Below are 14,010 nucleotides of genomic sequence, written 5' to 3'. Positions count from 1 at the left end.
CACTAATGTCAGGGGTAGTAATGGTAGCGGAGGGAACACATAAATTGCCCCTGTGGCCAGAGGTGAGCTAGCAAGTCTACTCCCAGGGGGTCCCCGTCTCTCTCCATGGAGAACCATAGGGGGCAGTGAGTGGACTCGGCTGTGGCAAACAGGTCGACTCGTGCAAGTCGAAACCTCTCCCAAATCTGTTTCACCACTTGAGGATGCAGCTTCCATGCTGAGCTGTAGGGAGCTCTTCTGGACAGATCTGCTGCCTTGTTGTCCACACCGGGGAGGTGAACTGCCCTGATGTAGGAAGTTGATGAAGGAAGTTAGAAAGGCCAAGAGAGAAATAGAAATGAACATTGCTAAGGGAGCTAAAACCAATTCCAAAATGTTTTTCCAATATTACAACAGCAAGAGAACATTCAAAGAGGAGATTAAATGTTTAAGAGATACAAATGGCAAATTCATAGATGAAGGAAAAAAAATAGCAAATATATTAAATGATTACTTTTCACAAGTTTTTACAAAGGAAGATACTGACAACATGCCCCACATGTCATCCAGTTCCTATCCAGTTTTAAATAACTTTAGCATAACTGAGGCAGAAGTGTTAAAGGGACTAGGAGCTCTTAAAATAAACAAATCCCCTGGGCCGGATGAGATCCTCCCAGTAGTACTCAAAGAAATGAAAGAAGTAATTTACAAACCGCTAACCAAGATCATGCAGCAGTCTCTTGACACAGGGGTGGTACCGACAGACTGGAAAATTGCAAACGTAATACCGATCCACAAAAAGGGAAACAAAACTGAACCAGGTAACTACAGACCAGTAAGCCTGACTTCTATTATATGCAAACTTATGGAAACTATAATAAGATCCAAAATGGAAAATTACCTATATGGTAAGAGGGTCCTGGGAGACAGTCAACATGGTTTTAGGAAAGGGAGATTGTGTCTAACTAACTTGCTTGATTTTTTTGAGGATGCAACATCGATAATGGATAATTGCAAAGCATATGACATGGTTTATTTAGATTTCCAGAAAGCTTTTGACAAAGTACCGCACAAAAGATTAATTCTCAAACTGAATGCAGCTGGGATTCAAGGAAACACATGTACATGGATTAGGGAGTGGTTAACATGTAGAAAACAGAAAGTACTGATTAGAGGAGAAACCTCAGAATGGAGTGTGGTAACCAGTGGTGTACCACAGGGATCAGTATTAGGTCCTCTGCTATTCCTAATCTACATTAATGATTTAGATTCTGGTATAGTAAGCAAACTTGTTAAATTTGCAGACGACACAAAAGTAGGAGGAGTGGCAAACACTGTTGTAGCAGCAAAGGTCATTCAAAATGATCTAGACAAGATTCAGAACTGGGCAGACATATGGCAAATGACATTTACTAGAGAAAAGTGTAAGGTACTGAACGCAGGAAATAAAAATGTACATTATAAATATCATATGGGAGATACTGAAATTGGAGAAGAAATCTATGAAAAAGACCTAGGAGTTTTTGTTGACTCAGAAATGTCTTCATCTAGACAATGTGGGGAAGCTATAAAAAAGGCTAACAAGATGCTTGGATACATTGTGAAAAGTGTTGAATTTAAATCAAGGGAAGTAATGTTAAAACTGTACAATGCACTAGTAAGACCTCATCTTGAATATTGTGTGTAGTTCTGGTCACCTCGCTATAAAAAAGATATTGCTGCTCTAGAAAGAGTGCAAAGAAGAGCAACCAGAATTATTCCGGGCTTAAAAGGCATGTCCTATGCAGACAGGCTAAAAGAATTTAATATGTTCAGTCTTGAACAAAGAAGACTACGTGGCAACCTAATTCAAACATTCAAAATTCTAAAAGGTATTGACAGTCTCTCTTTTTACACAGAGAATTGTGAGGGTCTGGAATCTACTCCCCAGTAATGTTGTTGAAGCTGACACCCTGGGATCCTTCAAGAAGCTGCTTGATGAGATTCTGGGATCAATAAGTTACTAACAACCAAACGAGCAAGATGGGCCGAATGGCCTCCTCTCGTTTGTAAACTTTCTTATGTTCTTATGATGGAACACATGTTTCTCTGCGTCCAGGACAGGAGTCTGTACGTTGAGTGGTGAAGACCTGGTGAGCGCAGGCCGCCTTGGTGATTTATGTAGGCTTATACTATGGTATTGTCCGTTTGGACCAGCACATGTTTGTACGCTAGTTTCTGGCGAAAGTGGGATAACGCCAGGCTCACTGCTTGCAGCTCTTGCGCATTTATGTGCTCTTGCTGCCAATGTCCCTTCCACTGACCTCTTATTCCTCTCCCATTCCAGACCGCTCCCCAGCCCAGACTGGAGGTGTCTGTAGTGATCACTTCCCTTCTGTGAGGGGATCCGAGAGGAGATCCGAGGCGCAGATTGCCGGGACGGAGCCATCACTCCAGTGTCTTCTGGCATTGTCTGGACACTCGCTCCAGCTGTTACCGATTTCTGACTGAGTGCATCTTGAGCTTATTCACCCAGGCTTGAAGCGGACGCATTCTCAGCAGCCCTAGTGAAAGGGTTTTCGAGGCGGCTGCCATCAGCCCCAACAACCTTTGATATACTTTGACCTGTAGGAGAGCATCCTCTCTGAATAGGGAGAATGTGGTCTCCAGTGACCAAATTCTGTCTTCTGACAGTGAGGCAAGCATACTCACAGAGTTCAGTTTGATCCCCAGGAACACAGTGGACTGAGACGGTTAAAGTTTCTCTTCTGTTGATGTATTGAGAGCCCTAACTTGACTGCGTGCAAACCAAACAATCGTTCAGATAGTTTAGGAACCAAATACCCCGCAGCCTGAGTGGAGCCAGTGCTGCATCCATGCACTTTGAAAATGTGCGGGCGCCAGCAAGAGGCCAAATGGCAGCACGCAGAATTCATACGCATTTCCTGATATTTTCTGTGCGTGGGACAGATCGGGACGTGAAAATAGGCGTCTTGCAGGTTGATCGATGTGAACCAGTCACCCAGTTGAACACACTGTGCTGTCAACATGTTGAACTTCCTCTGTTTGAGGAACAAGTTGAGGAACCTGAGTTCCATCATTGGTCTGATACCACTGTCCCTCTTGGGAACTAGGATGTACCTGGAGTAGAAGCCGCTGAGGGCATCACCTGGACTTACCAAGCATACATCGTTCTTCCTTTGAATATTGGCGATCTCCTGTTGAAGGAGTATTGCCCTTGCTCGTTTGATGGTGGTGAGGAGCACACCCTTGAAGGGTGGATGGTCTATGTAGAATTGTAGAGTGTATCCAAATCTCATAGTCGATAGCACCCAGGAGTCCTGTGTGCAGCCTTGCCATGGGTTGTTGCCGTTGGTCAGTCCAGTTGTGGTGGGGTTTGGTGGCAAACGGGGCCCCTCAGGGGCCGTCTTCCATGGGCTTGGGAGGGGGCAGGTCTTTCTTAGGCCCCGCCCTCGATCTCCAGCCGGATAACCAGTTACCCCTGGCTGGCGGTGGTCCCCTGCCTCTGGCCTTGCCTCTGTCTTTGCTTGCTGCCTACTCTGCGGTGGAGGGTGATGTTCAGACCTTTTTACCCCAGCAGGCTGCAAATGCCACCTTGGGCGCTGACTGTAAGCCGGGAGGTGGGAAACTTTGAAACGACCTCCATGGTCTTGTGGGACCTCTCAAGGCTTACATCAATGGTCGCCCCAAAAGTCTGCCCCGGTGTAATGGGGACATCCGGCAGCATCACCTTCTCGGTCTCCATGATCTTGACTTGTGTTAGCCACAAATGCTGGCAGCAACCTCCCTGGTGCCTGACCTAACTCTCGCATTGGGTTAGTCATCACCTTAGCCACCACCTGGAGCTCCCCTGTGTCTGCCTCCATGGCTCTGTCCTGCAGCCTCTCCACAAACTGGTTTTGGTAGAGTTCCAGTATGGCCACTGCTCACACTGACAGTGCTGCCAACATGTATGCCTTCTGCAGCATCATGTTCATTGTCCTGCAAGGCTTGGACGGGCAAGTTGGGTCCTTATCCCCCTTGGTGAAGGTGGAACCTTGCACCAACACTGTGACCGTGTCCTCGATAGTGGGGAATGTGCCTAGGCCAGCTTCTTGGGCTCCTGCAGTATAAAGTAAAGGCTGTTCTGGAGGCTGAGGGTGCAGATGCTGGGTTGCTCCAGGACGAGAGCACCAATTCCAGGAAGTCCTGGCATAAAGGGAGTGCATGCTGTGGGTGCCCTTTCTGTTGGAGGAAGCGGTTCCCCTTTCCCTCTTGTTCTGCCGACCAGGGAACGTCTGTGGCTGCAGCTGCATGCTGCATTAGGGCCCAGAACTCTTCCTTCTGTGACACGTGTGGCAAGGGCGGTAAGGAGCCTCCCACTGTGGCCTGCCCGATGGAGGTGGCTGGGTCTCAGACATCCGATCTGGACGCCGACAAAGACAGCTTGCCTGGGCTAGGGGGTCTAGGCAGAGGGGATTGGGAACGAGACTGAGGGTGCTGGGGCTGCCTGGTGGTAGGGGGCAGTCTGCCCTGAGATTTTAATAGGGTCTCCATTCTGGTCTGCTGAGCCCTTACAGTCTCTGCCAGTTCCACGAAGCGTCGCTTGGCCGAGCTTGGGCACCTTCGAAGCGACTGTGATGGAAATCATATGTGCCTGCGTGGAGAAGGGAAGCGGTGCCTGAGTGGTGACCACCTGTCCTTTGGGGAAGGGGTTTCGTGCCTGTGCAGCTACCGCCTGTCCCCTGGTGAGCGTCCCCTCAAATGGTACGGCCTCGGTGATGACCATCTTGCCTCCCTTGAGAGATGTCTGTGCCTCTGTACCGGTGGTTGGGGAGGGGAGGGTGACCCAGATGAGCGTGAGAGCTCCCTGGTCACTGTAGCAGGGGGCGTCCTGGATGACCTCTGTGGAGGCTCTTGGACCACTGATCTCATTCTCCCCTGGCTGGAGGAGAGAGACTGGAGGTGAGCTGGACTGCTCTTCCTACAGGGAGAGCAGTCCAGCTCACCTGCCAGTGCTTTGGCCACATGTTCTAGCAATAGACATCTGGCACAGGTCTGGTGCTAGTCCTGCCTTGGTAGCTACGCCATGCACTGGTCGCATTGGTGGAACCTAGCAGAGGACTAAATCGATTGGAAAGTCATGGCTTTGCAGGTGAACTGCTGCGCTTGGTGCCGATAGTAGCGCGGTCGGTGCCGAGCTATAGATGCTTTACAACGATTCACCAGTGCCGGGATCGGCATCTAGGCAAGCGCTGTCAGTGCCAAGTCAATCGGCGCTGAGGTCGGTGCCGTTGTGTAGTGCGTTTGGTGCTGGGTGTAGATGGCCCCGAAGCTATTCACTGGTGCCGGGATCGGCGTCGAAAATAGTGCGGTCGCTGTGACCGGTTAAATCGACGTAGACGACGACACCGTGAGGCCGCAGGGTCTCCTTACAGCACCACAACAGCTCCTCACAAGATATAACAAGGCCTTGTGTAGTGAAAAAAGAGTAATGGCTGCCGCCAATCTCAGAAGATGGGTTGAAACCAGCTCTAGTCAGTAAACTGACGAGAGAATAAGACGAGAGCACTCTTTAGAAATGCTCAAAAGCACGATTATACTGTGGAAGTTTTTTAATTTGTGGATAAAATCCAACAAATCAGCCAATTTCGTTTCTAAAAACACAATCTGACCTGTCTCAGTGAGATGAGAGAGAAAATGGTGATGTGCTATTGTGAGGACGCCCCCCTTCAACATGAGGTGGGAGGGTTTCTCTGGTTTTACTATTTATAGGTATGTGTTTGGATAAAATGAACATTTTTGTTTTATTCTATAAACTACTGACAACATTTCTCCCAAATTCCAAATAAAAATATTGTCACTTAGAGCATTTATTTGCAGAAAATGACAACTGGTCAAAATAACAAAAAAGATGCAGTGTTGTCAGACCTCGAATAATGCAAAGAAAATAAGTTCATATTCATTTTTAAACAACACAATACTAATGTTTTAACTTAGGAAGAGTTCAGAAATCAATATTTGGTGGAATAACCCTGATTTTCAAGCACAACTTTCATGCGTCTTGGCATGCTCTCCACCAGTCTTTCACATTGATGTTGGGTGACTTTATGCCACTCCTGGCACAAAAATTCAAGCAGTTCGGCTTTGTTTGATGGCTTGTGACCATCCATCTTCCTCTTGATCACATTCCAGAGGTTTTCAATGGGGTTCAGGTCTGGAGATTGGGCTGGCCACGACAGGGTCTTGATCTGGTGGTCTTCCATCCACACCTTGATTGGCCTGGCTGTGTGGCATGGAGCATTGTCCTGCTGGAAAAACCAATCCTCAGAGTTGGGGAACACTGTCAGAGCAGAAGGAAGCAAGTTTTCTTCCAGGACAACCTTGTACTTGGCTTGATTCATGCGTCCTTCACAAAGACAAATCTGCCCAATTCCAGCCTTGCTGAAGCACCCCCAGATTATCACTGATCCTCCACCACATTTCACAGTGGGTGCGAGACACTGTGGCTTGTAGGCCTCTCAAGGTCTCCATCTAACCATTAGACAACCAGGTGTTGGGCAAAGCTGAATATTGGACTCATCAGAGAAGATGACCTTACTCCAGTCCTCTACGGTCCAATCCTTATGGTCTTTTGCAAACCTCAGTCTGGCTCTTCTTTGCTTCTCATTGATGAAGCTTTTTTCTAGCTTTGCACGACTTCAGCCCTGCCCCTAGTAGCCTGTTTCGAACAGTCCTCGCCGTGCACTTCACCCCAGATGTCATTTGCCATTCTTTTTGTAGGTCACTTGATGTCATCCTATGGTTGCTGAGTGACATTCGAATGAGTTGGCGGTCATCCTGGTCAGTGGAGAGTCGTTTTCGCCCTCTGCCGGTCTGTAGCTTTGTTGTCCCCAATGTGTGCTGCTTGACTTTGTTCTTATGAACCGTCATCTTTGAAATTTTAAGGAAGGAAGCAACCCGACGCTCACTGTATCCCTCTGCCAGTAAAGCCAGAATTGAACCCTTCTTTTCCTCACTCAAAACTTTCCTTTTCAACTCTTTGGGCATGGTCAATAGTTATTTTTTGATTCCAATTACTTTTGAGGTACTACTGGCACTGTTTTGCCATCCAGTTGCTCCTATTGCAAGAGGATAGCGATGACCACAGGAGTGGTTTTTATACTTTTCCTCGTTAAATAAGATTTGGTTCAGGTGATCCCCTAATCAGTACCTCATTCAGTAGAATGAGGTGTGCCTGTGTTGGAATTCCACAGACACTGGAATGGAATGGCTGCCATACATGCAGAGATGCTGATTTAAGAAAAATTTGCAGTGGTCTCTTAATTTTTTCCAGAGTTGTATGTATGTATATATATATATATATATATATATATATATATATATATATATATATATATATATATATGAATAAACGTAGTGTAAAACAGAGTAAATGTAATTGGAAAGTTATATGTTGTGTTTAAATAGTTTGACATTTATAGGAGACATTCATTAAAACTTTCTCAAATTTATATGCAGCAGTATCACATATGTTTATAGATTGTTATACTTGGGAGTCATGGGATAGCAATTCGTGGTCAAAGCAAGGTGTATATCAATTGTATTGTAATGCAATAAAAAAAAATGAAACACATTTTCTCACTGATTCGTCCATATTTCAATGTTAAATTATGATCTTTAATAACGTGTTTTTGTCACAAGCATCAAGGAAATCCCTGTAATGCCATGTTTGCTATGTTTATGTCTAAACCTGTTAGTTCAATCAAGGAAATTTTTATTTAATCTTATTATTATACAGGTTATAAATGGATCATATATTACCATATCCATATACCCTATCAATGTGCATGTGTGTGTGACACAACGAAATACCTACAAGCAAGTGCATGACACTGCCTCCTCAACATAGCTAACTGGTGTACTGTAAAGCATTGATTTAAAGTATCTTTAGACCAGAAAAGCAATGACACTTGAATCATTATCACGTGCCAGCATATTACTGGGTTCGTTTCAGCTTTGAATGAAGCAAACAAAACGAAGTTGCCTTCGTGAAATGCTGCTGACACCTGTGATTGGTTCGCACTAGCTGAAATGAAACACGGATTCACGGCAAACTCAACCCAAGCAGGCAGATAGCGGTTTGCCTGGTGTCTGAGGCGCTTGCATGAATTACTATACTCCCATCCGCCACCAGATGTCACTGTTGAGCGCGAAGTGCCAATTGCTTCGAATCAGTGAACGAATGTTGAAACAATTGCTTCAAGTAGCTCATTGCTTCGAAAAGCCTAATTTTTCTCCATCACTAATGTTTTTAAGAAAAGAAAAGCGTTAACTTTTTTGTGTGTTTTTAAGCCTTCCGCTTTGATGTCGCACTTGACAGACGTCATGTAGCATTACATGACCTCAACGTCACTACATGCGTCCATGTTGTACGTGGCAAAAACGGTATATGCAACTTTAATTTAGTGCATCTATAACCTCTTCATATAAACAAAAATAATAATAATTTGCATTTCATATAAAGCACATGGTATCTAAAGCAATATCACAAATAACAGCATATATAAATACATAGAGGATTGTGTATTCTAAATTAAACAAATCAGACTAATTGGCTGCTTGTTAAAACAGGCTTCAAAATAAGACAACAGTAATTCAGAAAACAAGTTTATTTAAATAGGCAGAACACAACACAAGCTAAACGTTCAGAATTAAGAAAATAATTTCAGAGTGGTTCTATGATATGAACCGCAAGAGCACCGGTCATCGCTCCTTCTTTATATAATGAATACAAAGCAGTGCACACAAATAAATATTTTGTAACAAAATAATGATTGTTTTAAATAATTAAATAAATAACTTAAACCTACAGTGTCCCACTTTGATGTTCATATACTAAAATATCATCAGTGGTAAACTGATTAAAACACATTCGAAGTTGCCTTCTGACTGCGCTTCACTTCATTAAAATAAACAGACCTTCTCTGAAGGACTGTAGATAATTTAATAATCTAACTATTTTCACAAGACTTGAAAATAAATAACAGAAAATATTTCAAATAAATAAAACATCATCAATATTACTTCAAGATTGCTTTGTGTGTGTAATATATATATATATATATATATATATATATATATATAATATATATATATATATATATATATATATAAATTAAAATACACATTAATTTAGTAATTTATCTAATAAAACAAACGCCTCACTCAAGCTGCTTCCAACAGTTAGTAGTTTAGGCATTTTTAAATATGGCAAGCCATACTAAATTATATATTATTGTAATTAAAACGAAATAAATATAAGCACACATTTAAATAAGATATCAACTTCAAAATACATTGTGTCTTTAACAACAGAACGTTGTTACATAAAAACACGGTTGGTTAAAATATACGAGTGTTTTGGGTTAATGTGACCCATTACAATAAAGCACGTTTTAAAACAAACACAACTTTTTAGGTACGTGATACATCTCACTACAGTAGGGTTTCATTCCAAATACCTCTACAAGAGGCATTTAGTAATGGCTTTTTGGAAGCACACAGGTGCATGCCACCGGGACTTTGATATATTCTACTTGGAAAGCGTACGTCTTCAGGTCTGGGCACAGTTTCCTCCGAAGTACCATCATGGTCTGGTTCACTGTAACAGAGTTGACGGCGTCGGTCTCCCTCCCAGTCCTGACGTCAATGCACCCCGAGCACAGACACTCAGCAAAGGCGAGTTTCATCGGTAACCTGTTTTCGTCCACATCAATCCTGCAGAGATTAAAAAATAGTAAACTATTAGCTAAATAATAATAATAATAATAATAATAATAATAATAATAATAATAATAATAATAATAATAATCAGTGATGCCCTATTGATAACCCGTGAAATGGGCATAACGTCTACGTAGATGTTTACAAATTGACGGGTGCCCACGTATAATTCATTTAATATAATTAAGTCTAATAAATAGTCAAATTTTTTATATATTTTTTCTCTAAACGCTTTTGGCAGTATATATGCGTTCAAGTGGACGTGTTAGACATTGGAGTCGTACGTACTATCTATATATATATATATATATATATATAAATATATATATATATATATATATATATATCTATATATATCATAATATATAATATTTTGTATGCAAATGTAATTCGCCCTGGGTATGGGCGTCTACTAAGAAGTAAATAATACTACTACGACTATTAATAACAATAAATAAACAAACTTTTTGAGCCCTTCCTTACCTGTAACGCCAGGGGGAGATAGAGCGACTGTTGTGATCCTCTGTCACCTGCTCAATACTGGCAACAAGATTGGGGCAGCTGGGTCGAGTGTGCCGTCTTTGCCTGTTCCCGCTGTTCTCGAGTTGTTCTAGCTCCTTCACCATGTAAAATGATGGATAATTATTCCATGCATGTTTTCCTACAAAGTGTCTGTACTTTTGCAAGTCACTGTCGTAGTAACAATGACCTCCCCTGGTAATTTCCCCTTCGGTCAAACATGCAAACAGCACGATGAGTAAAACCAGAATCTGAAAATGAAGGAAAAGAGGGGTTAAAAAACAAATTACAAATATATATATATATATATATATATATATATATATATATATATATATATATATATATATATATATATATATATATATATATAACACTGCCTCAACTAAAACACACACAATGTAAGTACAGTACGTAATTAATTTTACAAGACTTAAGTAAAATAGTCCTTTAAAACAGCTTATCAGCGCCCAGTGAAAAACAAACCAAAACACAGTATGCTGAGCTTCTTACCGTATTCATTTCAGGAAGTCAGGTGGTGCGCAGTGGACTATATGATGTCACTTGTACAGCAGTGTTCGGTATAATTGTGAGTTCACTTCTCTTCACATTTATAGGCACCACCATTTCCCTGTAGACTTTGCGTGTTGAAGCTGGGAAAATCCTGGAAGTTCCTTTTTTACATTTAAAGCATCCGCCTCTGAATATTCCACTGAAGTAACGAATAATAAACTATTTTTCAATTCACACAATCATTGGAGCTTCTGAAGAGTTGTAGGTTCCTTAATTAAATAATAGAGAATTTTGTGTTTTTAAACTTTCAGATGTTTCAGATTAAAAAATAAATAAATTCTGGTTATGTGCTGATTTGCTGAAATGGTATATATATATATATATGTGTGTGTGTGTGTGTGTGTGTGTGTTTAATAAATATATTTAATAAATACTTTATACCAATTTTTTTTATCTTTAGCACACCCACCTGTCTGACTTTTTTTTCTCCATTATGTAATTTAATAGACTTGTAGAGGAAGTTGTTGTTGATTAGATAAGGGAAAGCTACAGAAGTTGGAACAATATCTCTATACACCACAATTATAGATAATATATAGTACCAGTCAAAAATTTGAAACCAGGTTTTTCATGATTATCTATGCTTTTACTGTATAAACTTGTCTATAAACACTTAATATTTCATTATATGATACGTGTACTTATATGAGCTGATAATCATAAGTGAATTGCATTTAAAAATTTTATTTTTAAATGAAAATGTAAATCTTCACCAAAAGCAAGGGGATTTCAGACTGAAGCCCAAGTCAGTTAAAAGTCGGAAATGTGTATAACACAGTGTTAGAACACTGGCTTAAGTATAAAAGTGTCTTTGTTAGATGTTCTCTGTTAACTAGCAAATAACCTAATTAACCTTTTGTCACCAATTATTGTAAACAGGTGAGGGTCCATGATTACTATAAACATAAGTAGTATAGGCATAAGTTTGTCATTCCTGAATGTAAGGGAGCAGAAAATGACAAAATACACTCAGTTAAGCAAAGAAAAATGACTGTAATTACTTTAAGAAATGAAGGTCAATCTTTAAGACAAATCGCAAGAACTTTGCAAGTGTAACTGCTGTGGCCAAGACCATCAAACGATTTGAAGAAACTGGCACTCATGAGGACCGAACAAGGTCAGGCAAGCCAAGGGTGACCTCAGAATCAGAGAACAAGTTCATTCGAGTCACAAGTCTGCGAAACCGACGATTAACTGCCCCTGAAATACAAGCTCAGCTAAATGCTACTAGAAGTATAGATGTTTCAACATCAGCTGTTTAGAGGAGATTGCTTGAAGCTGGCCTAACTGGAAGAATTGTTGCAAAGAAACCATTGTTAAGAGTGCAGAATAAGAGGAAGAGACTTGCCTGGGCCAAAAAACACAGAAACTGAACGTTTGAGGAGTGGAAGTTGGTCTTATGGATCGATGAGTCAAAATTTTAAATATTTGGGTTCAACCACTGAGTATTTGTAAGACGCAGAGAGGGTGAACACATGAGTTCTCCATGTGTGGCTCCCACTGTCAAGCATGGAGGATGCAGTGTCATGGTCTTGGGTTGCTTTGCTGGTGACAAGAGTTGGTGATCTTTCTCAAGTACATGGCAAGCTCAACCAGCATGGCTATCATAGCATACTTCAGAGCCATTCCATCAGGATTACAGCTAGTTGGACAGTCCTTCATTCTTCAGCAAGATAATGACCCGAAACACACCTCAAAGTTGTGCAAGAACTATCTGGCGAAGAAGGAAAGTGAAGGACAACTCAATCTAATGACCTGGCCTGCCCAGTCTCCAGACCTCAATCCCATAGAACTTGTATGGGACAAACTGGACAGAAGAGTCAATGCAAAGCTACCCACAAGTGCCCTACATCTCTGGGAATTGCTGCAGAAGAGCTGGGAAGACATGTCGGGTGATTTCCTGCTGAAACTTGTTAACCGAATGCCTTGTGTTTGTGAGGCTGTTATTAAGGCAAAAGGTGGCTATTTTGAGGAATCCAAGATTTAGAGACAATTTTCAATTTTCTTGAACATTTCTTTGATACTCCTTAGGTTTTGTTTTGTATATTGTAACATGTGTTTTCATTTTCAGGTATTTACTGAAACGTATACAACATAAAACATTGTCAATTATGAAAAAAAAATAGTTTCCAGCAAGTGTACTCAAACTTTTGACTGGTACTGTCCCTCCCTTACAAAAGTGTACCACAGTAAAAGCATAAGAAAGTGTAAAAAAGCATGGTAAAGCATGGGTAAGTATTGTATAGAATAGCAAGGCATTTCATTTGAACAACCTATACCTCACCATAAGGATATTGCATTAGAGCTTTTCACTGCACTCTGCATTGTATTAACCCTTATAATAGGTTAGAAGCAATCTAGCAGAATTCCCCATTGTGTAAAATGCTCTAATTAAATGCATGTTTTGATCAAATTAGCTGCATCAGCATGATAGGAGGAACAGAAACATTTACATGACGTAGGGGGTTGATTTTATTAGAACATTCTACGGTACTGGGAAATCACCACCTCCTATCAGTGGCTATCTCAGGATTACACAAGACATAGGTGGTTAATGCAATCCAATGGGGTGCTCTCAAAGACTCTAATAAAATTCAGTTGTGGCTCATGGCATCTGAGTACTGGTTGTTCAAATTGACCACTTAGTTTCTTTGTTAGCTCATCATCTATGATTGAATGTTTTTGAACTAATGGATGGATTTTGTAATCTTAGAAAGTAAAAAAAAAAAAAAAAAAAAAAAAGACAGATTAAAGTGGTGTTATACCTGCGGCCAGAGGCACTGGAACAATTTTTATAGTGGGGGTGCTGAAAGCCATTGAACAAAGCTATAACCCCTGTATATGATGGAAGCCATGTAAAGCAACCCCCAGCACCCCCAGTTCCAGCGCCCATGCTTGTGGCTGCTGCATTATTACAGTATTTCCTGAAACCAGTGATGCTAACTGTTAATTACTGTTTAACCACTTCCTGCAACTCTTGGCTTAATTGCTGCATGTCTAGTTGGATAATCTTTTTAAGGTTGTATTGCACACAAATGTAAACCATAGGTGCAATTGCTGAGTGGCAATCATTGATCGAATATTCAAATGTACAATCTCATTTAAAGTCTGATATTGTAAACATTGCTTATATTCTTTTCCCACAATATTTTGAAGTTTTGTGGCGTATGAATG

At 41.3% G+C, this 14,010-nt stretch overlaps 1 protein-coding gene across 1 annotated transcript; it reads right to left on the bottom strand.

The window, feature by feature from the left end:
• Positions 1–9,291: 9,291 nt before the first annotated feature.
• LOC121296720 (interleukin-17C-like) lies at positions 9,292–10,527 on the bottom strand. Its single transcript, XM_041222490.1, has 2 exons — positions 10,228–10,527; positions 9,292–9,738 (listed from the first exon to the last, which is right to left on the bottom strand). Exons 1-2 carry the CDS (start codon positions 10,368–10,370, stop codon positions 9,498–9,500), a joined length of 384 nt encoding a protein of 127 aa, XP_041078424.1. The 5' UTR covers positions 10,371–10,527; the 3' UTR covers positions 9,292–9,497.
• Positions 10,528–14,010: the final 3,483 nt, after the last annotated feature.

The sequence above is a fragment of the Polyodon spathula genome, chromosome 21 (genome assembly GCF_017654505.1).
Source record: "Polyodon spathula isolate WHYD16114869_AA chromosome 21, ASM1765450v1, whole genome shotgun sequence".
Lineage (NCBI taxonomy): Eukaryota > Metazoa > Chordata > Actinopteri > Acipenseriformes > Polyodontidae > Polyodon > Polyodon spathula.
Note: the sequence above shows the minus strand (reverse complement) of the source record. Positions and strands in the feature narration are given on the sequence as shown.